The 24,044-nt window shown below is 39.9% G+C and overlaps 2 protein-coding genes across 4 annotated transcripts in view; both read left to right on the top strand.

Annotated features, from left to right (window-relative positions):
* The first annotated feature begins 172 nt into the window (after window positions 1-172).
* LOC131235479 (phosphoglycerate mutase-like protein 4) lies at window positions 173-15,501 on the top strand. 2 transcript variants are annotated; one of them, XM_058232669.1, is made up of 7 exons: window positions 173-528; window positions 609-729; window positions 2,789-2,839; window positions 2,938-3,048; window positions 5,570-5,701; window positions 13,684-13,759; window positions 14,995-15,501. In XM_058232669.1, the coding sequence occupies exons 1-7, from the start codon at window positions 302-304 to the stop codon at window positions 15,216-15,218; spliced, it is 942 nt and encodes a 313-aa protein (XP_058088652.1). In that variant the 5' UTR covers window positions 173-301; the 3' UTR covers window positions 15,219-15,501. The 2 variants fall into 2 exon arrangements, with proteins under 2 accessions (XP_058088652.1, XP_058088657.1); XM_058232674.1 differs by having other exon boundaries at window positions 175-528; window positions 612-729.
* A 6,444-nt stretch (window positions 15,502-21,945) lies between these two features.
* The window catches only part of LOC131235501 (uncharacterized), a 39,212-nt gene continuing 37,113 nt past the window's right edge, over window positions 21,946-24,044 (top strand). For both annotated transcript variants that reach the window (XM_058232699.1, XM_058232690.1), the window contains exon 1: window positions 21,946-22,339. In XM_058232699.1, the coding sequence (XP_058088682.1) occupies window positions 22,167-22,339 (173 nt within the window). In that variant the 5' untranslated portion in view covers window positions 21,946-22,166. The remainder of the gene's footprint in view (window positions 22,340-24,044) is intronic.

The raw sequence follows: 24,044 nt of genomic DNA on the forward strand, positions 1-24,044 counted from the left end.
TGATAATTTGTATATACAGTTCAAATAATGGATCTCATCTGATGGACAGAGTGGATTTACATATAAAACATGGTGGGCCCCACATAGCTCGGGTGTTTTACGCCAGCTTGGTCAAACCAAACGATTCCGAAAAGAAAGACAAACGAGACACGGCAACCGAAAAAAAAAAAAAAAAAACGAGGCCAAAGATTGGATGGCTAAGATATTCCAACATGGGAGTCTTTTGGGCACGGGCCATCCACCGTTAGGTGCATGACATCAACGGTCTGCGTCACTGCACGGACAAACTGAAAACCCGATCATGCCATGCATATGTTATCCAATCGAGCATCTTATAATTCAAGCAACGGTCAAGTTCTCAGAAGGTGAGGACTCGCTGTGCGCTGTAGCCACTCTGCGCAGTCTAAGACTCTTCTTCACTTCCCCGAGTCCGATCGCCAATAAGAATCGTGGATTTCCATCGCTCCTTCTTAACATAAAAAAACCCTTTTATCATAAGTGTAGAAGAATGTCCATCTCCAATTCCAGGTACTTCTCACATCTCCTTCTAGAAATCGACCTTTTCTTTTCTTCCAAATGTCATAATCGTTCTTCTTTCCTTGTACAAGAAGCCCTTCTCACACAGATTCCAATGAAGATGCTGGATCAAGCCCCATTCCTTTTGATTATGCTGAAATTGTCGTAATCCGTCACGGGGAGACAACGTGGAATTCCTCTGGAAGAATTCAGGTATATCATCATCATCATCATGATTGCTGTTGTTGTTGTTTTGCCTTTTTTATTCTTTTTGATAAATACGCGGCGACTATGGATGGATTGATGGGATCTTTTTGCCAACTCATTTTAGGGCATGATCCCAAATACGAGGGAGATTGAATATTCAAGTGGGCCACACCATAAGAAGCAGTTGGGGTTGAATGCCCACCACTGAAACCTTTTTAGGGGGGGCCTCGGATGTTTTGGATCAGGCTGATATTTGTGTTTTCCCTTTATCCAGGTAGGAATCACATTGTGAACAGGTTGGATGGCATATAAATTTCATGGTCGGCCCCAGGATGGTTTCAATGGTGTGCATTTTCATCCCCACTGTTTCCTGTGGTGTGGCCCACTTGAGTTTTGCATCTCCCTGATGTTTGGGATCATGTCCTAAAATGAGCTGGCAAAAAGGATGATCAGAGTGGATATAACACAAACATCATGGTGGACCCCACAGAGCTTGGGGTCAAAGAGGACTGTGTCCACATTAGGCTGTATTTGGATGTACAAAGTACAACTGAATTTAAGTGTGAGCGTTTAGTTCAATCGAGAGGAGATTGTAATCGAGAAGTGCTTCTGGATTAGTTATCCTATATAATTAATTGCACATCCAAACATGGTCTTATTACCCAATTTGTTTTCGTGATTATTGTTTAAAATTTTAAAATTAAAAGGTTTTGTACTTCTTTACCGTTTTTGTCCAAAACATGTGTATTTTATTAGAGGTGGTGTGACATAGTGCTGGATTGAATGCAACAGTGTTTTTTCTTTTATTTTAACCGGCGACTGCAAAGGTGGGACGCCTTTTGGTGATCTAGATGGTTCATCTGGTGCACTCCATTATGAATGGGCCGTGCTTGAAACATCTCCTATCAGATGTCCTTAACTGTCTGGTTGCTAGCTTGCAATTAGATGGTTAGTCATTGTTTCACATTTGGGATGGAACATTACCCTGATCAAATGGGTAGAATATCCCAATACGGAGATGCATGGCTCACGCAGGGCAGGTTCCATCACCATATGATGCATGCGTACTAAACAACATACACCATTGGATACATATCTCTCATATGATTCATATGTACTAAACAACATACACCAGTGTGTACCTTGATTAAATGTATCCAAGACGTTGTCCCTCCTTTCTTAATGATATGTTATTCTCACTTCGCTTGGCAACTATACAAACATGGGTCTAGACATGTAATCTTCCCAACATCTAGTTGCTCTATATGGCCTATCTGGAATTGAACTTTTGATGCATCCAAATGTACCCTTGGAACTATCTCCATGATACCTCTAAACTTGTGTCGAGAGAACTTTACACCTTACTACTACGTGTTTGTGCCCATATCACCACCACCACCACCATCATAGCTTTGTCCCAACTGTTTGGGCTCAGCTTTATGAATCTTGTTTCACCAAAGATAAATACAAAGTATGGTTACTCAAATTGTTTAGCGATGATTGGCTGCTTGCATGTATGAACCCTTGTTTACCTAAGTTGGGGATCAGTTGGTGCAGTCTTTGCAAGGCAGATTTTCCTACTTTATATATATATGTGTGTGTGTGTGTGTGTGTGTGTGTGTGTGTGTGTGTGTGACGATTTTATTGGAAGGGGCTGAAGAATTACACTGCAACCCAAGGAGTACAAGAAAGATCAGTCCCTAAGACCCATCGAGATCAAAGCCCATTCCAAAACATCCGCCTTAACCCTCTTCAAAGCTCCCAAAGCATTCCTGCAAAGATTGTGGTAGCACCGGTTTCTGTGCATGTGCATTTATACTCACAATATTTTGGAACCTTCAAAGTATTTTTGCACAACTGTTTGGCGGACATTTTGATGTTCTGTAGAGCACTGCCCCTAAAAGCTGCCAGTTATGGTACTATGTATGACTTATTTTTTCAGCCTCATCTGATTCACTACTAGTAAATTCATGATGAAAAAATCAACCTGTTGTTTTCCTTGCAATAAACATTCCATTTACACTTTGAGTGCATATTTTTATACTGATGTCTCTCTACTTATTAGGGGCACCTTGATGCAGAATTAAATGAGGTTGGGAGGCAACAGGCAACTGCAGTAAGTCACTGGTCTTCACTTTTCTTTTTCTTTCCCCCCCTTTTTTTCTTGGAATTATCTGTATTTATTGCTTGATGTGTAATTTGATTTTTTCAAAGGTGGCTGATCGACTGTCCAAGGAATCAAAAGTTTCAGCTGTATACTCATCTGATCTCAAGCGAGCTCTTGAGACTGCGCAGATAATAGCGAAAAGTTGCAATTTGAATGAGGTACGACCCATGGAGCTATATTCTAGAGCTTTGCTTTCTGCATTTCTGATACAGATGCAATGATATGCTAGATCAATACATCGCTTAAAAAGAAAGAAAGATGTACTGGCTCAATACCTGCTGATGCCTATCCTCATTGCAGCACTAAAGAGAGAGACTCTGAAGTTGTCTTCAAAGTTTGATATTTTGTTGTAGTTATTTCTGCTAGTTTCCTTACAATTGGTACTCTTCCAATCTTTGTTCTTTTACTTACCTTGATTTTCTTTGATATGTGTGGAACCGAGGATGCCATGTCTGGTTCTTCTTATGCTTTATGTTCCTACTTTAAAGTTATCCATTGACAAAGAACTATATGATCATTGCCGCAGGGATATATGCACACTATACTGACATTTTCAGTTTGCAAAATGGGCGTATGTTTCAGTGACCCTGCCATGTATGGACCATGCCCCAAAAGTCCCCCAGTTTGGAAATCCTGGCTACCAATCCTTAGGCCTTTTAAGATGAATGCAGATGAATGCAATTGTTGTATTTCTCTCCTTAACCATCTATTTGCATGCCAAAAGTTGAAAGGATAGGACTGTTCTATCAAGGAAGATTTGGAGGCATGGTCCATCCATGGTGGTTCCCAACAGCCCAATTCTCTAGAAGACTGAGCCATGGGGCCACACATGTACAGACTGGAAACCCTAGTGTACTGTGCATATCATCGGGGTTGATTATCATACAATTTCTTGCCCTTGACATTCATTTCTATTCTCCAATTGTTAATTGCTCATGTGCTATGGTAAAATTCTCTCATGTAACGGAATACTTTATTAGAAGCGAAACTAAAAAAGGGCTATTTAGCCAAAGCTGACTAAGAAGGAGAGGACGATGGGGGATATTCAGGCACAAACTGCCTCTAGAAAGCTCCCCAAGAGGGTGTGCTCCATTTTTCTTAGCATGTTATATGTAAAACTGCTTCAATCCATGTTTCCATTTTATGGTTTTGTTAGATGGATATGTGTAGTGCTTATGATGGAGGGCACCTATCCTTTGTAGCTTGACCTATTAGCTTATGCCTTACCTACGTTTCAGAAGGGTCACAATGGGCTCCAACATTATCCAAAGGACTTGGCAATGCTAGTTAGCTGAGTTAAGGCGTGAACTGGCTGAATAGTTGCCTTAAAAAAAAACTGGCTGAATAGTTGATGGGAAACAATTGCATGAAATCTTTCATAGATAACAGAAAATTTCAGGAAAATAAATAGAAGAATTTATAAGCTTTGAGGGGAGAAGATAATAACAAAATGAAACACAAAAGACTAAAGGTAGAGATCTAGGGAACCAAGGAAAGATGTATCCAGAGTCTAGTGGAAAAGATTAAGAAGAAAATGAAGGGAGAGATCAGATGAGTGGGGACATCTAGGTAAAGAGGAGAGATTTAAGGAGAGTTCTGTAAGAAGATAGGTCAGAAGATTTTAGGGATTGGAAAGATGGTATTAAAACCGAGAAGGTTTAGTGCAGATATGTTTTGAGGGCCTTACCTTCTGTTAACGGAATAAATAGGCAGCTTAGATTAATAGCCCGGATACATCTTTCCTCAAGCTTCTTGAGATGAAAAGCGTTGGAAACAAAACCTTTAAGATTTAGTTGTTGTGGTTTGCAATCTCTCTCTCTCTCTCTCTCTCTCTCTCTCTCTCTCTCTCTCTATATATATATATATATATATATATATATATATAGGCAATAATCAACTTTGTGAGGTTGGTAAAAGATAATAATAAAAAAGTTGATTATTAGCTTGCCAGATACCTTCTCATATCAAAATTGTACCTCTTGGTTCTCAGAAATTGAACCCTAGACAAGACAAGCAAGTTTTAAGATTAGTCTATTCCGTGAGTTTACTTAACCGTTTGATATGGATGTATCATCTCGAGCTTGGAATTCTGTTGCAAGCAGTAGCAAGAGAACAGTGCCAAGTATATTGGGCAAGGGATATTCATCATCATCACCTTCACAGCCTTGCCCCTGCTGGGTTTTCCATATGAATCCTGTTTCTCATTCCTCAGGCCCTATCCTCAGTAAGTTTTCTAGGTTTAACATCCCTTCTTGTGACCTCAATCCAAGTTCTTTTTGCTCTTCTACTTATACTAGTTTCAGGTCCTTCAACCCTAATTAGAGTTCTTTAAGGGTGGCTAGGGGTTCTTTAGGTTTCAATAATTTTTATTTTTTTTAAAGAAAAGGTTCTTTTGGTTTAAATGGCTTAAGTTTGCTCCAAATATCTGGAACAAGGTCTATTGGATTTTGGGGAGGAAGAATCCCAATGGTAGTCATTTTTATTTATCTGAGCGGAGTTGGCATTTGTTAAGTTAGACAGTGCGGTGACTGTTGAGTTTCTATGTGCATCATGGGATTTTAGGTCTTTCGATTTTCTTAATTGCAAATGACGGAAGGTTTTAGATCTTATGCTTTCTAAAGCCTTCCTTTTGCCGACATATATTTGCTAATATCATGTTCCTTTTGTTTGTGTTTTTAGGTAATACAAGATCCAGCATTAAGGGAGAGGCATTTGGGTGATCTTCAAGGTCTAGTATTCCGTGATGCAGCAAGACTTAATCCGGAGGCTTATCGAGCATTTTCTTCTCCCAAAACAAATCAAGAAATCCCTGTAAACATCTTTTCTCTTTCTACTATTAATTATCTCCAGAATAATTTTAAACTTTTTTGAAGAATAAAACCACTACAGTTAAGGAATATAGAACAATTATTTCAAGGGAATATATAACAATTATTTAAATATTGAACAAAATCCAACATTACTCTTATCAGCCGAAGCAAGCTATATATCTAAGGTGCATTTGGATGCACTGCTAAGTCAAATTGCAGTTATTAGTAGTGGAAATAACAAAGCTGGATTTCCTTTCTCAGCTTTCATATTGAAGGCCAAAGCTCCAAATTGCATTTACTTTTACATCAAGTTGAATTTGAGAGAATTATAACTGCAATTTGAGGGCTACATGTTATGAATACGACGAAACATCATTAATTTTGGTCATCTCAGTCTTGAGTTGATTAAAGCATTTACTGTTCAATTCGCTTGTCCATCCAAACGCAACCTTAGGAGATGATTCCTCATCATTAATTCATTACAAGAGTTGCTATTAGTCAACTTCATTTCTTGTTTGTTGGCTTGCCTCTCTTTCTGTAAAGTTAATAACTTATTATAACTTGCACTTGGTACTGGCCATGCACATGAGGTGTCAAGACCAAGGTTTTGAATATCAGTACTAGGGGTGTATCGGCCAGGCCTGAAAGCAGTAAGATGTGGGGTGTATCGGACCATACCAGACCCATATCGGCTGAAATTCTTTTTTGCCCCTAACAATATTAAAAAATTATTTGGAAAATAGGGTACAATGTAAAACACCAGAAAATGTGTTTCTATGTTTCTAACATGTATTAATGATGTATCATACCCTTCTGTGATAAGAATGTTGTCCCTTAGCTTGACCTGCTGAAAGTCAACACCAAATAGTCCCTTATCAAGCACATACCAATCATGATTTCATGGATTATGGCCCATTACATTGATATACAACAAAAAAAGATGAAAAGGAATGGGGAAAAAAAAAGTGATGGTTGAACTGATTTTTCCTAAAATGGTTCATTTGGCATAGCCTGTTGATGAAGAGGATCCGCCCAAGTGCAGGCACCTCCAAGCTAAGCACAAGTATCACACAGAGTAGAAGAAAACAATCTAGATTTTTTTAAAAAAAATTCAATTCAAAGGTGCCTTGATACTATTCATCCTAGGCCCTTATATAAGCTTTTGAAACGTATATAAGAAGAAAACTCATAATGTCATTGACAACCAATGACTTATTACAAATATGGAAAAGAAATAAAAAAGGATAATAATGCATTTAAAAATATTTGACTAATGGATTATTTATAGCTAGGTGATTGGTTTTGCTAGCTAATTACCTAAATAAGAGGCTTGGGCCTCCTCATTGATGGGCCAGTTGTTGGGTTTGGGCTTAATGGGCCTGGGCTTAGCTCATGGATCGTGGGCCAAGATTAGCCTGCGTAGTCCTCCGCCACTTGAAAGAACTCGACTTCAGTGAGTTAATTGCCTGATATTGCTCATAAAGGTCAAAATTCAGGCGTTGGAAGTTTGTGGTTGTGATCCATGTAGCATCAAAGAGAGAGGTCGCCTTTACCAATGGATGAGAAACTTTTGGTAACCATCTTGGTGTGCGGAATTGATCTTGTCATCGAGAACATCAACAATCTTGTCTGTAGGTGGCAAAATAGTTGGATGTATCTGCCTTGTTCTTCAATATTATCATTAGTATGGTGCCCATGATAGATTGAAAGATCTTTTACATTAAAAGTAGGACTGAAAGGAAAGTCTGGTGAGAGATCTAAAACATAAGCACTAGCACTAATCTTCTTTATGATTTTGAATGGTCCTGCATTGCGAGGATGGAGCTTCTTCAAGGTACTGAGGGGTAACCATTCAGGATGAGTACGGGCCATACCCATGCCACCTTCCGCAAATTCAACAAAGTGGCATCTTGTATATGCATGTTGCTTATAACTTTCATTACTTGCGATGATATTGCATCAAACTTCACCGTGCACTTGCTGCATATAGCGGATGAAGTCATCAGCTTCTGCACCTTGCCTTGACTCTACATGTAGAGGAACCAAATCGACTAGAAGACATAGTCGTATGCCAGTTACTACTTCAAAAGGTGACATCCCTATGGACCTGTTGACTGAGTTATTATAACCAAATTCAGCCATGAGTATTATTAAGTCCCATGTAGCTATATGATCGCGGGCAAGACACCATAATAACTTGCCCAAGCTATGGTTGACCACTTCCGTTTGACCGTTAGTCTGAGGGTGGTAGGCACTAGAGAACTAAAGCTTGGTTTTTGTTAATGCCCAAAGTGTTTTTCAAAAATAACTCATGAACTTGGTATCACGATCAGACACAATTATCTTTAGACGCCCATGAAGGCGAACAACCTCTCGAAAGAGTAATTGAGCAATCTTGAGAGTGTCTGTTGTATTCGAGCATGATATGAAATGAGCCATTTTAAAAAATCGATTAAGTACCACAAATACTAAATCAACTTTCCGAGCGGTCTTTGGCAAACCCAAGACAGTCCATAATGAGATCTTCCCACTGAGCATGTGGGATCGATAGTAATTGATATAATCCATTGTTTTTCTTTTAACCCTTAGCAAGCTGGCAAACCCTGCATAACTGGCAGATCTTCCCAACATCTGATTTTATGTGAGGCCAAAAATATCTATCTCCAACAAGAGCTAAGGTCTTTTCATGGCTCAAGTGTCCACTACACCCACCAGCATGTAACTCCCTCCCAACATACTCACGGATAGACGTGCTGGGTAGACAAAGTTGCGTTTCCCAGAACAAGTAGCCATCATGAATGATGAAATGTGGGTGTCTTACATGCTCTCCACGAAGAACACCGGTATAAATACGTTCGAGATCCTTGTCATCGGCATACTCACGTCGAATCTCGGAACAATGATCACCATTGATGACAATAGATGCGTGCAACGACTTTATGCATCAACAACCTAATTGTCCTTACCAACCTTGTGACGAAAGACAAAAGAAAACTCTTGAAGGTAAGCGCTCCACTTGACACGGCGAGCTCTCATTTTTTTTTGCTAAGAGTTTAAATACATGAGTGCTTTATGATCAGAATTTCGGACAAACTCCTTGCCAACCAAAATACCAAATAGTAACATCAATGTGATAGAGTCTGGACAACGACATAAAATTCTGAGTCATAAGTGGAGCATCGTTGCTTCGCATCAGAGAGCTTTTTGCTAAAGAAAGCTATTAGATAGCCCTCCTAACTGAGAACTCCACCAATGTTGACATTAGAGGCGCATAACTCACCTCAAATATCTTCGCAAGGTCTGGAAGGTGCAAGATTGGAGCTTCAGTCATCTTACTTTTAATCCTATCAAACGCTCGTGTTGTTGCACTTGTCCATCGAAACCTCCCTTGTTTCATACAATCAGCAATCAGGGCCATGATGTTGCTAAAGTTCCACACAAAATGTCTGTAAAATGTAGCGAGCCCATGGGAACTACAAACTTTAGAGATAGTGATAGGTATCGACTAATCAACAATGGCTTTCACCTTGGCGGGGTCCACCTCTATACCTTGTGACAAGATAATGTACCCTAACAAGACCACATATGTACTCACGAAGGTACACTTTTTAAGGTTAATATAAAAGCAATCATGACGAAGGACTCTGAAGATACACCCAGGTGATTGAGGTGTTCCTTCCTCGACTTGCTATATGTAAGGATATCGTCAAAATAAACAATGACAAACTTACCAATGAAGGGGTGCAACAAATGAGTCATGACACGCATGAAAGTGCTAAGCGCGTTTGTGAGACTGAATGCATAACTAACTACTCATAGAGACCGTCCTTCATCTTTAATGTCATCTTCTATTTGTCCCTAGGTTGGATGCGAATCTGGTGGTGTATGCACTACGAAAATTAATCTTGGAGAAGACGCTAGCACTTGGCATCAAGTCCAACATATCATTAAGCCAAGGAATGGAGAAGCAGTACTTCACTATGATTTTATTAATAGCTCGACCGTCTACGCACATACGCAAACTTCCATCCTTCTTGGGAGTGAGGAGGGTTGGCATCACATATGGGCTTAGGCTCTCTTGGATGTAGATCTTTTTAAGCAACTAGTTAACTTGACGCTTCAACTCAGTGTACTCGGCAAGACTCATCCTGTATGTTGGAAAGTTAGGTAAGGATACTTCGAGAACCATATCTATAGCGTGCTGAATATCCCGCGGTGGAGGTAACTCCTCAGACAGATCATCGAGGACAAATCTTGGAAGTCATGTAGCGTAGATTTGACTTCATCAGGAATAGGCTCATCCTGGTCAGTGATCGGCTCATGCACTTGTTTTGTGACTAAAGCGAACATTATACCTTTCTCCTTGCTCTCTTCCTCGAACTTCCACATGGTGAGAATACGGGAGTTTGAAAGAGTAGCTGATGTGGACGATGAAGGTGTAGATGAAAGAGGAAACGTAGGTTGCAACGGTCGAAGATGGATACGATAACATCACCATAGGAAAGTATGCAAGCTTCATTGTCGCTTTGTACTTTTTTGTCAAAGAGCCAAGGTCGACTGAGAAGGATGTGGGTGACATTCATTGGAATTATGTCATACCAAATATCCTCCTCATATATGCCGATTTTAAATGATACCAAATACCTTCAAATCACGGGGATGACAATGTTGTTGACTCATGTAACCTTTTATGGTTTTGGATGCTTTTCAGTTGATAAACCAAGCTTATCAATCACATTTTGAGATATGACATTTATTGCACTTCCGCCATCAATGATTATGTTACATAACCTACGCTGTCCTTTTACCCACGTACAGAAAATAGTAAGGAGGTGGCGTATGATAATAGTAGGGCCTTCAACTTCGGCTTCAACTATATTTTCGGTAGGAGGGTCCTTTGGCTGTGATGCAGGTTCTGCATGGGGTTGTTCCATCTCGATGTGCTCATCGTAATTCTCATGGTCATTGAGGTAGTAGGGGTTCTCCTCATTACCGCAGTAATAGAGGTTCTTGGCTTACGAACACTCATTATAAAAGTGCTTATCTATCTGCAATGGTAACAGTTAACACCTTGCCGTTCTCTCTTGAGGGAAGGATTAGGATTAAGACTTCACCCCCTAGTGTCATGTCCCTGCATTGTTGGTCACTTTTGGTATGAATCATGTGGCAGAGGGCGTTGCAAAGGTTAAGACTACCTTATAAGGCACGACTGAAAAAGGTAGGAAGGTGGTCAGTAGCCCTGTGGTGGAGTTCAATTGAGATGAGGATCCAGACCCTTTCACAGAAGGTTCCCTGACTGGATAACCAAAGCGTTGGAGAGTATGCCATCGTAGTTAATGTTCAACTCGTTGAGCCTTCTGATGAACATCGGTAAGTGACTTGAAATCATACGTGACCATTTCACGCTGGATATCTTGGCGTAACCCTGCTCGATAGCGGTTATCTGTTACACAGTCTGTCTCTACAAGTTTATAACGGACAGAAAGTTCATTGGACTTCTCAGTGTAGTCATCCATCGATGAAGTTTCTTGTTTAAACGCAAGGAGCTCCTGGAGAAGAGTATCCATGTAATCTGAATGCAAATACTTTCTTTCCAGCTTCTCTCTCATGTCAGCCTACCTGGTGATAGCAGGACGACCTATGATGAGATTGTTGTCATCAATGCTTCGCTACCAAAGTCTTGTTGGGCCCTTCAATTGACCCTGTCAAAGGTCACTCATTGGAGATCATCCATGTTATACCATGTAAAATAATCTTCCAACGTTGTAATCCAATCGACAAAAGCCTTTGCATCAAGGCAACTTGTGAAGTCCGGAACTTCAACCCGTACTTTGTGGTGATATCAGCTTTCGTGGGAGTCTCAATCATGGTGTCGTAGTCTCTATTTGCAAAGAGCCATTGCATGAAGTCATGAACAAACTCCTGAGGACCCATACCATTTTGATTCACCAAAGGTTCTGGTTGGAACTTGGAACCCTTGTTGTGGATTTGGATCACCATTAGGATCTCCGATGGGATCAAGTTGCTCACTATGTTCTCCACGTAGTTGGTCAACAATGGTTTCCAGGTTGTCTACCCTTGCAAATAGATTGGTGATGCAATTGTCTCGTTGTTGATTGGTAAGCCTCCCTTGATAGATGTTACCGGTTACCACTATGGGTAGACATCGTGCCATTGGAAAGTAATGGACAGAATATTAGGCGGTTTCTGGTTTAGAACAAAAGATTGTTAATGGGCTGAGATTCTAAACTTTAATGGATTGAAATGGGCTAGATTAGGGCCGTTAATGGCTGTAATGGGGACTGGATTTGGACCAGAATATGACAAGTTTTTATTTTTTATTTTTGGCTTCTAACGGGCTGAAATAGTTTTTTTTTTTTTTTTTTAATGGGCTAGAATATGGCTGACTTTAAAGTTTTAATGGGGCTGATTTTGGGGGTTTTAATGGGTTGGAATATGGCTAATTTTTCAGGGATTTAATGGACTGGAATGGGGCTGATTTTAAGGTTTTAATGGGCTAGAATAGGGCTGACTTCGGGAGTTTTAATGGGCTGAAATGGCGCTGATTTTAGGGACTTGAATGGGCTGGAATCAGGCTGATTTTGAGGGTTTAATGGGTTGGAATATGACTGATTTTGAGGGTTTTAATGGGCTGGAGCGTGGCTGATTTTTTGGGGTTTTAATAGGCTGGATTATGGAGGTAGATGGCTGCTCTCCCCTTGTCAATTGGACTTTTGGGTTTTGTAAAAGAAGAAAAAAAAAGGTGAATATGAGATAGGAAGGATGAATGCAATGAAGAAAATAGATGAAAAAGAAGTAGAATTTTTTAATTAAAGAATCTGAAAACAATAATATCGACGTTGTTGTTGATCCAGGACTTCAACCCCACCGTTGGGACCTGCTCTGATAGCAAACTGGCATAGTCGGCTAATGGAGAAGATCCACCCAAGGATAGGCACTTTCAAGCTAAGCACAAGAATCACATAAAGTAGAAAACAATTTAAATTTTTTTATTTAATTCAAATGCGCCTTGATACTACTCATCTTAGGCCCTTATATATCCTTTTGAAACGTACATATAAAGAAAACTCATAATGCTATTTTGCAACCAATAACATATTACAAATATAGAAAAGAAATAAAAAATGATTTATTACAAATATAGAAAATAAATAAAAAATTATAAGAATGCATTTAAAAATATTTGACCAATGGATTATTTATATGTAGTTGATTGATTTTACTAGCTAAATAGAACCAGGCCTGGCCCATGGATCATGGGTCCAAATCAGCTTGCATCATCATTCCACTTTGATTTGTCTAATTTCACTCAAATCTTGTGTGTTGATCCCAAAATAGGCCAACATCTAGTATGAAATGATAGTGTTGTATGAAGAAAGAAGTGAAAAATGAGAGGAAAATTGAAAATTAAAGCAAAATAATAATAATAATAAATAAATCAATCAAATGGGGCATTCATGGCTGTGTCAACACCAATGGACCATATTGACTGACATGACCCTTTTCTGGTAACAGACTGGTTCAACCCATATATAACATAATGGGGGTGGCTGATGCAGTGATGATACGACCAATGCTACTGTAGGGTAACCAATATTCAAAATCACATCCATGACACACTAACTTTGGTAAAACCAGCCTTGCCGATGCATCCCTTCAATTACGTAATGATATTTTAACATTTCATAAATTTTAGTTTGTGTAAGTGTAAGATGATGAAAAGCATATCAAGAGAACTAGTACTTTGAAACTGTAAATAATAGACGAGTTATTGAAGAGAACAAATAATTAGATAATGCTTAAATACAAGAAAGAAGAGTAACTAAGTCTCTCTCTCAGGAAAAGATGCGTGAAAACCAAGAGAAACTTTTTTTGTTACATATTCCGATAATCAGAAAGCCTCCTAAATTTTCTCATATAATCTTTGCCTTTTTCTTTCCTTCTTTGTTTTTGGAAATTTAGGGTGGTGGGGAAAGTTTGGATCAACTATATCAGCGAATGACATCTTCCCTGGAAAGAATCGCTAGGAAGCACAAAGGTGTGGTTTCTTAGAGATGGCTTGATGATTTTCCTTCCTTTTTTATTTTTATTTTTATTTTTAATTTCCTGAAAACTATGAAATGCGTCACTTCATCATATGTCATTTTCGCTGATAAGATTATTGAATATGCGTTGGTGGCAACTGCAGATGGTGCAGATATCTAAAATCACATAAAATTTATGTTTTTGGATATTATAATCGATGTCAGGTTTTCAGATGTCTTGTTTAAAATGAGTTACACGGGGAAAATGGTATACCATGTTTGTTCAAAGTAGCCTTTGTGTATTTCTAGATTATAGGGCCTCCCAAGCATTCCTAATGCCTAATGCGCTTGGTGTTTGAAGCATTGGTTTAAAAAAATGCATGGAACCTTTACTAAGGAGGTGTTTAGCTCCAAATTGCGATTGAGATAAATAATCAGACTTTTCTGTTCTTTTCTCAACCATGATTTATCAGTACTGCATTCTGTCAGTGTTGGGACCAGCAAAGATCCTAACCTACCGATGTTTAAAATTGGTGTATCAGGTGTCATATCATTCACCACCGGTATGGTCTGAGTATCACCCCATATGGAGCTGTTTCGGGCTGATACCGCTGTATTGTTTATGTACAATACTGGTACATATCGTGCAATATGCACTGGTTTCAGATGATACTTTAAACCTACCCCTTAGGGCATGTTTTGATCCATGGAATCTATGGCAAAAGAAAGGAGAAAACAAAAATTATCCAATGATGATTTCCATGAGAACTATCAGACCATGGGTTCCCATTTTGAGTTGCTGTTTGGATAACAAGTAGAAATCTTATATTCCTTTCACAACACTCACCTAGTTTCTTGCACCTAGAATCCAAATTATCGAAAAACGTAATGATTGCTAGGTGGAATCCACCATTTTCTTTGCAATCCAAACAACACAAATCATCATATCGAAGGAAAACCTTTTTCCTTCTCCATTGTTTGTCATGAAATCCATGGTTTCCAAACATGGCCTAAAAGAACTTAAACATGCCCATCCACTCACTGTCACATTCACCACCTGTACATGCCTTCATGCCATGCATGCACATGGATCAAAGCTTTAAGACACCGTGGAAGAAAAGGATGTTCTGTTCTTGAAGTAATCCTAACAATATTTGATTTTGGGCTATCATGCAATTGCAATGTCATTTGTGGAAAATGGAAATGCCTGTTTAACTGTTCTTCCCTGTCATTGCATGTGACTCTGCAGGAGAGCGGGTGATTGCAGTCACCCATGGGGGTGCGTTAAGAGCACTCTTCAAGCGAGCTGCCCCAAAGGGATTATCTCAAGGGAAGGTAATGAATACATCAGTGAACATATTTCATCTGTCCGACAGTGATGATTGGATCATCAAAGTGTGGGGCGATGTCAGCCATCTTAGTAAAACTGGATTTCTGGAGAGCGGCTTTGGTGGCGACAAGAATTCTGGTTAGTTCTTACTTTTCTAGCATATTCTTCCAACCATACGATTACGGAATATGTGGTCCATTCGAGGCCTTATTTATAAGTTGAGCAGCTATAAGATATAGTTGCTTGCATTACTTTTTAACCAAGGGTGTGTTTGGTTGCAAAGAATTAGACCGATTAATCATGAAATATCATGATATTTGGTTCAACCAAATGCAGCCTAAGATAAATGCCGAGTATAATTACATTGTAAAATGCTTAAAGATTCCTCAGGTGGTTTGAATTAAATCACCAACGGTCTGCATTGAACCTCTGAGCTGAATGTATTTGGGGAGGAGATTTAGTACATCTCCAAACAGAGATCAAGTTGAGCCTTTGTCCTGGCAATTGAAACTGATCATATCAGTGGGTCGACTGCAGATGGGGCATACTCCAAAATCTCCCTCACCCGATTATCCTAGCCATTCCATTGGGCCCATCCTTTTCCCTGTACAACATGCACTGCCGTTGTAATTGTTCATTTGCAAGCCAATGATTCGATGGCTAGAATTATCTGATGAGGATATTGGGTAATGGCTCATCCCATGATGAACTGCTGAATGTAGACACTACCTGTACTGTTACCATTTATGGGTCAATCAAAGGTGGGTCCATCCCATCTGTTCATTTTGTTGGAGTACCATATGATGATATGCATCCTTAGATATCAAGGACATGAGAGGGGTGAATATCAAAGCACCCGACAGCGTGCCTTTGAAATGAAATGTGGCAGACCCGTTTGCCCACCACTTTCAGAGTGTGGGCAGATGCGGCCCACCCATTATTATCATATTCTTGATAATGTGTACATCCAAACAGGTCCTAAACCTTGCAAGATCACCCGTCAACCCGTTTATATGTGCAAAGGGGCAGAGCTGGCTGCAGCCTGCGGCATGCCTTGGATGGGAATGGGCCTTTTTTGTAGGTTGCTATTATAAGCTAGCGTAAGTTCTGTGGCCCACTTTGTTTATAGATGGACGCTGCCTGATGAACCAGCACCTGTGGCAGCTTTGCATGTGATTCATAGGCATGAGATGAGATGGGATCTTACTTCCATCAATTGGGCCCAGCTGCCCCTGGGGATGATGTACAGCCCAAAGTCAATCATAACACAGGACGCTGCGTTATCTGCCATCATGTGATGTCAACATGATTGGGAGCGTTCATTCAATTATCGAGTGCCACCATGTGGAGATGGTCCAATCCCTGATATGACAATACAATCCAAGACCGTTTAGCTGGTGGGCCTTCTCAACAGAAAAATCTGCAGTGGACCTGGTAGAGGATGAGAGAAAATGGGTTTTGAAAATGGGTGAGACACGAGTGTTACACGCCATCAATGACCGAAAGACGAAAATGAGACCTCTATCCATCTACAAATCATAAGGATAGGCGATCCCCCCATATCTACGGTCGAAAATGACATTTCCGTCTTCAGAGGGGAATGAGACCACTGTGGGTTCGACCGCATGTGTGCATCAGATCCAACCAGTTCGTGGGGTGCACCTTCTGAAGTTTGGTCATGGGACCGAGAATCAGCTCGATCGGAAACTAAAGTGGAATACACCGTAGCGAACAGTTGGGAAGGGATGGCCAACCAATAAAGCCTTCCAGACTGTTTGTAGGGTCCACCTTGTCGTGTATATGACATCCAATGCATTCAATAGAAATGCCCAACCTAGATGAAGGGACACACAAAAAGTCAGGGGTGCTACGCCAAGTGAATTTAAACGTTTTAATGGTGATTTTTAGTTTTTCCCTCTAGTGGTGGGTACCTAATGGTCTGATCGGCTTATGTTTTGGGCTCTTGGGTGAACTTGAGGTGGCACACCTGGTGGACGGAACGGATGCCATGCAAACATCATGGTGGGCCTCATGGATATGGCTGAGAATCCGACGGGCGCCAGTATGGGTGGACCGTGCCTTGAAAATGTCCGAGATGGTGCCATTGTGACAAACTTTTTTTTTTTTTTTTTTAAATAGCTTGTGGCCGGTGACAGTGTGAATAGGCAGTCAAGAAGAAAACTACAGCAATGGTCCACATTAGAGCATCCTGATTTGGGTCAGGATACCTACACGGTGGGTCCCACGCGATTCATTCACATAAGCAACATGTAAATCGGAGTATCGTGTGGTTCCCTGCCAATACTGGGTGGAAATGAAGAATATTCAATCCATCCTTCTACATTAAGGTTACTGTAACAAGCGTATCCAAAATCCAATCTTTTTTTTTTCTTTTTTTTTTTTTGGGTTAGCTTGTTAGCACACACCCATGTCAGTACACACACTCCATGTTAGCCAACCCCACTAGGGATCGATACCAAGACCTCAAGTGTTGAAACGAGGTATAGCCAGTTGAGTTATGGATCTGGGTGTTTTTTTTTATTATTATTATTATTATTATTTTTTGGGTATATCCAATCTAATCTTAGGATTATGAGTTTGGGGGCAATAGATTCTGTAATTTAGCGGGTTTAATTTGAGTTAATGTATGTCATGTATATAAATTTTGAGTGCATGTACACCAAAGGCACATTCGGATACCACCAAATAAGTTACTTTTTTAACTTATATTAAATAATTAAGTTACTTTTTAACTTATATTAAATAATTAAGTTACTGTTTTTTTTTTAAAAAAATAGTTTTAAAAGTATCATAATAAATGTAACTTATACGCCAGAAGCTACTTATCTTGATAAGTAATTCTTTTTAGCCTTTTAACTGATTTTTCTACTTGTCTCACATTGTCCATGTTAGAGTAGGCTCTCTCCCACTGTCCATGTCAAAGGATGCCCCACATGGTAGACTGTCCATATCAAAGGTGGAGCTCACACAGTAGATAATCTATGTAAAAGGTGAGCACCAGGTGATGCATGACTCCATATAAATGTGGGCTCACATATAGATGATCCACGTCAAAAGTTGGCCTATAATGATAAAAAGCCTACATCCAAAGCAGGTTGGTATAATGGACGACCCACTTAAAAGGTGAGGTTTACATGATGGACGATCCACATCAAAGGTAGGCTCCACATGATGAACAATGTGCATTGAAGCTAGGCCCAACATAATGGATGACTTCATATTGAGGTGGCCCCATATGATGGACGGTCCACATCAAAGGTCGGCCCCTAATGATGCAAGACCCATATCCAAGGTGAGCCCTACACGACTGGCAGCCCCCATTGAAGATGGAGGCCACATGATGGATAGTTCACATCAAGGATGGGCTCCACATGATGGGCAATTAATAATTGTGGGCCCCATATGACTGATGATCCACGTCAAGGTGGGCCCCACATGATGGACGGTCCTCATCAAAGGTTGACCCTGATGATGAGTGGCCCATATCCAAGGCGGGCCTTGCATGATGGACGACCCACATCTAAGGTGGGGCCTACATGATGGATGGTCCAAGTCAAAGTTGGGCTTCACATGATGGGGAAGTAGATATTGAAGGTGGACCCCACATGATGGCAATAACATTGATGATGGGCCCACCAACATCAAAGGTAGGCTCTATATAATGAATGATGCACGGTAAAGGTCAGGCCATAGTGATGAATGGCCCACATTAAAGATGGGCCCTACAATGAGCAGTCCACATCAAAGGCTGGCCCCACATGTTGGCTATTGGATGTAAGGGAGACTTAGAAGACTTGAGGGATAATTGCTTATGATGTTGGAAGCCAAATATACTCTTCAACTTTTTGGTAGGTAAGTATGTTGGTTGCCTGACATGCACATCAGCTGAATGAGTATAAATCAAAATGAGTTGCTTATGGCATAAACAGCTTATCCAAAGTAACTTACTATCCAAACGCCTCCAAGGGTCATACACTGCACGAGTATTAGATAACTTCCCATTGCTCAAATGAGGTTTTCTACAATATAGTCAATGGGGCCCACCACGAAGTGAGGTTGACCTGTGGCTGTTAAAATTATGTGTAAAATCCAAGTGGTTCAACATGTGGACCATGCTCCTAACATGCACTAGCACATAAATAATCGAGATATAGCCACAAATCCAAAGGCTAAAATCAAAGGATATTACACAGTAATCCGTCCGGATGTATTCTAATTTCTAACAAGGGGTGCAATCTAGTGGTACCAGTACCACGGTAATCTTAGGGGTGTAACGGGCAGAAGTGGGGCCCACGTGGTGTATTTATCACATCCAACACGTCCATCAGATGTGCCCCTACAGGTTTGAAAATCAGCTCAATTTAAAACTTTGATGAGCCACAGTACAGGGAACAAGGTGGGAGGGAATGCCCACCCTTGCTTGTCACCGGGCCCCATCTGAGCTGCCTTACTTTTGTCTTAATCCTCCATCCGGGACAGATAAAGGGTGTAGATCCCCTGGATTCCGTATACACAACATGATATCCATCAATGCAAATCAAGAACGGGTGTCCCCTTGCAACTTGTTTGGTGATCTTTCGCCCACATGAGTTTCCGTATGGGCTGATTTTTGGCATTGGGTGGATTTTTCGCCCTGGGGTAGCGCGACACAACCGTTGAATATTTTGAATACATCACGTGGGGCGCACTTCCCCGTGCACGTAACAGGTTTCGTGCCGATAGGGTATATCCACGCATTTGGCCTCGACCATTGCTTGCGTATGTATCGAAAATTACACGCAAGAGACATTCATGTCAACTTCAAAAATCTGGATCCCGGCGCGGATTAGTTGTTGAGTAGGGAGACTTGCTACCTAAGTGATGTCACCAAGTTATGTGGGCCCCACCATGATGTATGATGTGTTGTATCTGCATCGTCCATTCATTTGGAGATATTATTTTAAGGCATGAGCAAATTAATCAGGCAGATTCAAAACTGTAGTAGACCCCACCACAGAAAACAGTGGGAGAGTAATGACCGCTGTTGAAACCTAAGGCCCATGGTAATGTTTATTTGAAATCCAATTTATTCACAAGTTAACACATACATAAAAGAAGGGAAAAACAAAATCAGCTTGATTCAAACGCTAAGCTTGATTCAAACGCTACCCCTGTTTCATGTGGTATGGTCAATTGGAGCTTTGGATCTTTTTGATCCAACACTTATGTCTTTCATTTTGTATAATTGGGCCCATTATTCAGTCATTTGAACCGTTCATATGATCAGCCTATTTATGAATGGCCATGTACTAAATTGCCCAGATTGGAAACGTCTGAAACCTTTAACAGGTGGCCAGGGACTAAATTTTTATTTTTATTTTTTTCATTATTTTTTTTTAATCCAAAGGAGCCCCAACTAAGCAAAGTACTCAAAAGTTAATGTCTCCAGTTTTAACTATTGGTGCAGTAGTCACATTAAGAAAAACAAAAAAGAAAAAATTACATTCACTGGCGAAAACAAGTTACATATCACATGTACCAGGCAGTAAGAATGAACCATGATTAGAAATTTTGGAGACAACAGTACAATTTTGTTCCGATGTATTACCAAAAATATAGAAGAAAGGTGACTCCCTTCATTAAATACTTCCATGTTTTGATTAACATGAATAACTAGTATTAGCACTTCGTAGTACGATTGTTTTCATAGCTAGTATTAATAATGACTAATGATCTGATGATCCAAACCGTCTAACCATCCAATTAGAAGCATGAAGGAATGGACGAACAAGATTGCTCATAGAAGATAGGTCCGGTCATGAATGTTTAGGGCCATTAGATTTCTGTATTTTTTCACAAAGTAATGGACTAAGAGTAGACTGGATCTTATAGATGGTATCGATAGATAACGTGGATGTCACCGAGTACAAATGCAGCCAGGTGGAGAATCATCTCTCCCATTGGTTTTTTATTTTTGCTTTTTTCATATACACCCTTATTGTTGGCTAAACAAGAAAAAACACCTTCTTTTAAAGATTAAATACCAACCTCCATTTTCCAACTTTGTTAAGAAAGCCTCATGCATTAGTGTTTTTGTTAACATAATTAAGTTCTCTCTCACCCATGACTCGTTCCTTTACAGTGGTAGCGTCGATGGCTTGAGTCGTCCATTGCTAGATGAGCAGTTCCAATTCACACTGTTTATTGTGTGTTGTCCACTTGATCTTTGGATATTCTTCATTTTTTAGCTCAAGCCCTAAAATTACCGGTTAAAATGGATGGACAGAGCGGATAAAATACATAAATCACAGTGGGCCACATAGAGTAAACTCCATGAGGTCCACCATGATTTATGTATTATATCCGCTCGGTCCATCCATTTTTCCCGATAATTTTAGGGCTGTAGCCCGAAAATGTGGCATATACAATGTTCAAATGGACCACACCACAGGAAACAGTTGAATAGAACTTATACTATTGAAAAATTCTCGGTGGCCACTGAGAAGTTTATTTCAAGATTATATTTGTGTTTTCTCTACATCCATGTCGTGTGATCTCATGAACAGGTTGGATGACAAATAAACATCATTGTGGGGCCTAGAAAGGTTTCAATGGTGGAAATCATTATCCTCACTCTTTCCAGTTATGATCCACTTGATTTTTAGATATGCTTCAATTTGGGCTCAACGGATTGACGGCGTAGATAGACTACATACATTCAAAGTGGGCCCAACTGAGTTTACTCAGTACGATAAGAGCGTACTGAGTTAGTACGCAATCCGCTTCCAATGATTATGGATTGGATTTCATGTATGCAACATGGTGACTCTACGAGAGTAAAAAGGTGCTTTGGATGATTCTATTAGATAGATGGATCTAATTGATAGATCGACTTGCCATGTGCACCTTCCTTGGGGCCGTGCGATTCCCTCGTATTTTGAAAACAACGCAGAAATGAATCCTGTTACCAAAAAAACAAAGAAGAATATCAGGCATGAAATCTAATTGACCTCTCTCATTCCCAGAAATCTAGGGTTTGAATCCGATATCTGCAGCAACAGCAGCAGAAGATTCCTATTTTCTATACGAGAATGGCTTCTGCCTCTACTGGAGATGGAGAAGAGAAGATAATGGCTCCCTACGGCTCCTGGAAATCCCCGATCACGGCCGACGTGGTCTCGGGTGCGGAGAAGCGTTTGGACGGCATTGCGGTCGATGGAGCCGGCCACCTTCTCTGGGTCGAATCTCGGCCCAACGAAGCAGGGTAACCATTGCTAGCTTCCCATCTCTCATCTCTTTCATTTCCTTGTAATTGCAACTAACCACTGAGCTCATTTCAGACCGTTTGGATTTGCCATTGAATGTATTGCATTTATTTTAGTCTTAAGTAGAGATAAGCGAATTTTGCAACTTCCATATTAAGAATACATGCACCAAATTGCAATTTCCTTACTGCCTTACTTACCAGTTGGACTTGAAAGAAACATATTTCTTGATCATCAGTAACACTGGGAAAGCATCATGGCCTTTTGTTATTTCCTATTGATTAAGGCTGCGTTTGGTTGTGCCAAATATCATGATCTTTTGCTCCAAATTAGACTTATTGATCATGAAATATCATTAAATTTCATGATATTTGGTGCAACCAAATGCAACATAAACTAAAAGTTTGCAGTTCAATTCACTTCTGCATCCAAAAGCAGCCTAAGTTTATGATTCCACTGGTCATTCCTTTATGATTGAGGAGCTTTCCAGTTCAATATGCAGTAGACAAGTATGGTTCATCACCATGTTGCAGTACATCTCACCATGCATTTGTTGCATCTGGACCGTCCAGCTGGTGGGGATTCTATGGATGCCCTGTTTTAGGAAAATCACTCTAGCTAAATACACTAGCATCTGATGATCAATTTTTTTCTTTTTTAATTTGGATCATTGAGTTTTTTTCTTTCTTTATTTTTTCAGCTTCCACCATCCATTTGATGGCCACAAATTGACAGCTAGGGTTGTGGGTTTAGTGTGCTTTTTCTGCCGTGGGTTGTCCATAGTAGGGCCCACCGGGCGGAAAGTCATGATTCACCAACACTACGGCCCCATGTTGATGCAGGACACTTGATTTAATGCTAGCATGCAACATGAAAATTATGAAAGAGTTTATAAAGTAATTCAATTAATAAAATATGCTAACCAATCAACTAGTTAAGAGTAAACAATAGGAAATAAAATCTGATTTAACCTAAATCATATGTCCGCATGCTAAGAAATCACATAAATCAATTAAAATTAGGCCCGATGAAAGGATAAAACTTTCAATTTATTATAGGCACATTCTACACTCAATGGACACATTTGTAGGTTTTATGATTAGGGTTAAGAAAGGAAAATTTTGAATTTTTGGAAAATTATGATTCATGGGAATTGGGGATTTTGGAATTAGGGTTTTTTAGAAATTGGAAAAAATAAGAAATTGAAAATATAGGGTTTAGAAGGTTATAATGGAAGGGAAAAGAGGAAGACGAGAATAATAATAATAATGCCTTTCGAAGAAGAGAAAGAGGAAGGATGTACCTTGGAGAATCCACCACCAAACGAGCTTCCACCCTTTCACAATTTAATTGAAAGGGAGGGTTTTTCAAAAAACCTTAGAAAATAAGTAGGAAAATTTCTTCACACAAGATAGCTTCTCTCTTCTTCTTTTTTCTTCTCAAATCTCCACTAGGGTTGGAACTCCACCCCCCCCCCCCCGTGCTTTTATAATAAAAAATTCGAAATTAAAAAGTAGCATAATTACAATTATGCTACTCATTTAAGTGAAGTAGTCCATTATCCAAAAACTAAAACATTTATTATCAATCACAATCACCAAATAACTCATAAAAATAACAAAAAATATAAAGAAAGCATGATCAGATTCCAAGGGGCCCAGATCTAAAAGATCTGGTGGCCCGATAGCCTAATCGACAAGATCC

Source organism: Magnolia sinica, chromosome 2, assembly GCF_029962835.1.
Source record: "Magnolia sinica isolate HGM2019 chromosome 2, MsV1, whole genome shotgun sequence".
In the NCBI taxonomy this organism is placed as follows: Eukaryota; Viridiplantae; Streptophyta; class Magnoliopsida; order Magnoliales; family Magnoliaceae; genus Magnolia; species Magnolia sinica.

Bases quoted from the DNA above. Each gene is read 5' to 3' on its own strand.
- LOC131235479 (XM_058232669.1), top strand. From the start codon at position 302: ATGCCATGCATATGTTATCCAATCGAGCATCTTATAATTCAAGCAACG. The intron at 2,840-2,937 runs GTAAGTCACTGG...ATTTTTTCAAAG, and splicing joins GGAGGCAACAGGCAACTGCA to GTGGCTGATCGACTGTCCAA. The intron at 13,760-14,994 runs GTGTGGTTTCTT...GTGACTCTGCAG, and splicing joins AATCGCTAGGAAGCACAAAG to GAGAGCGGGTGATTGCAGTC.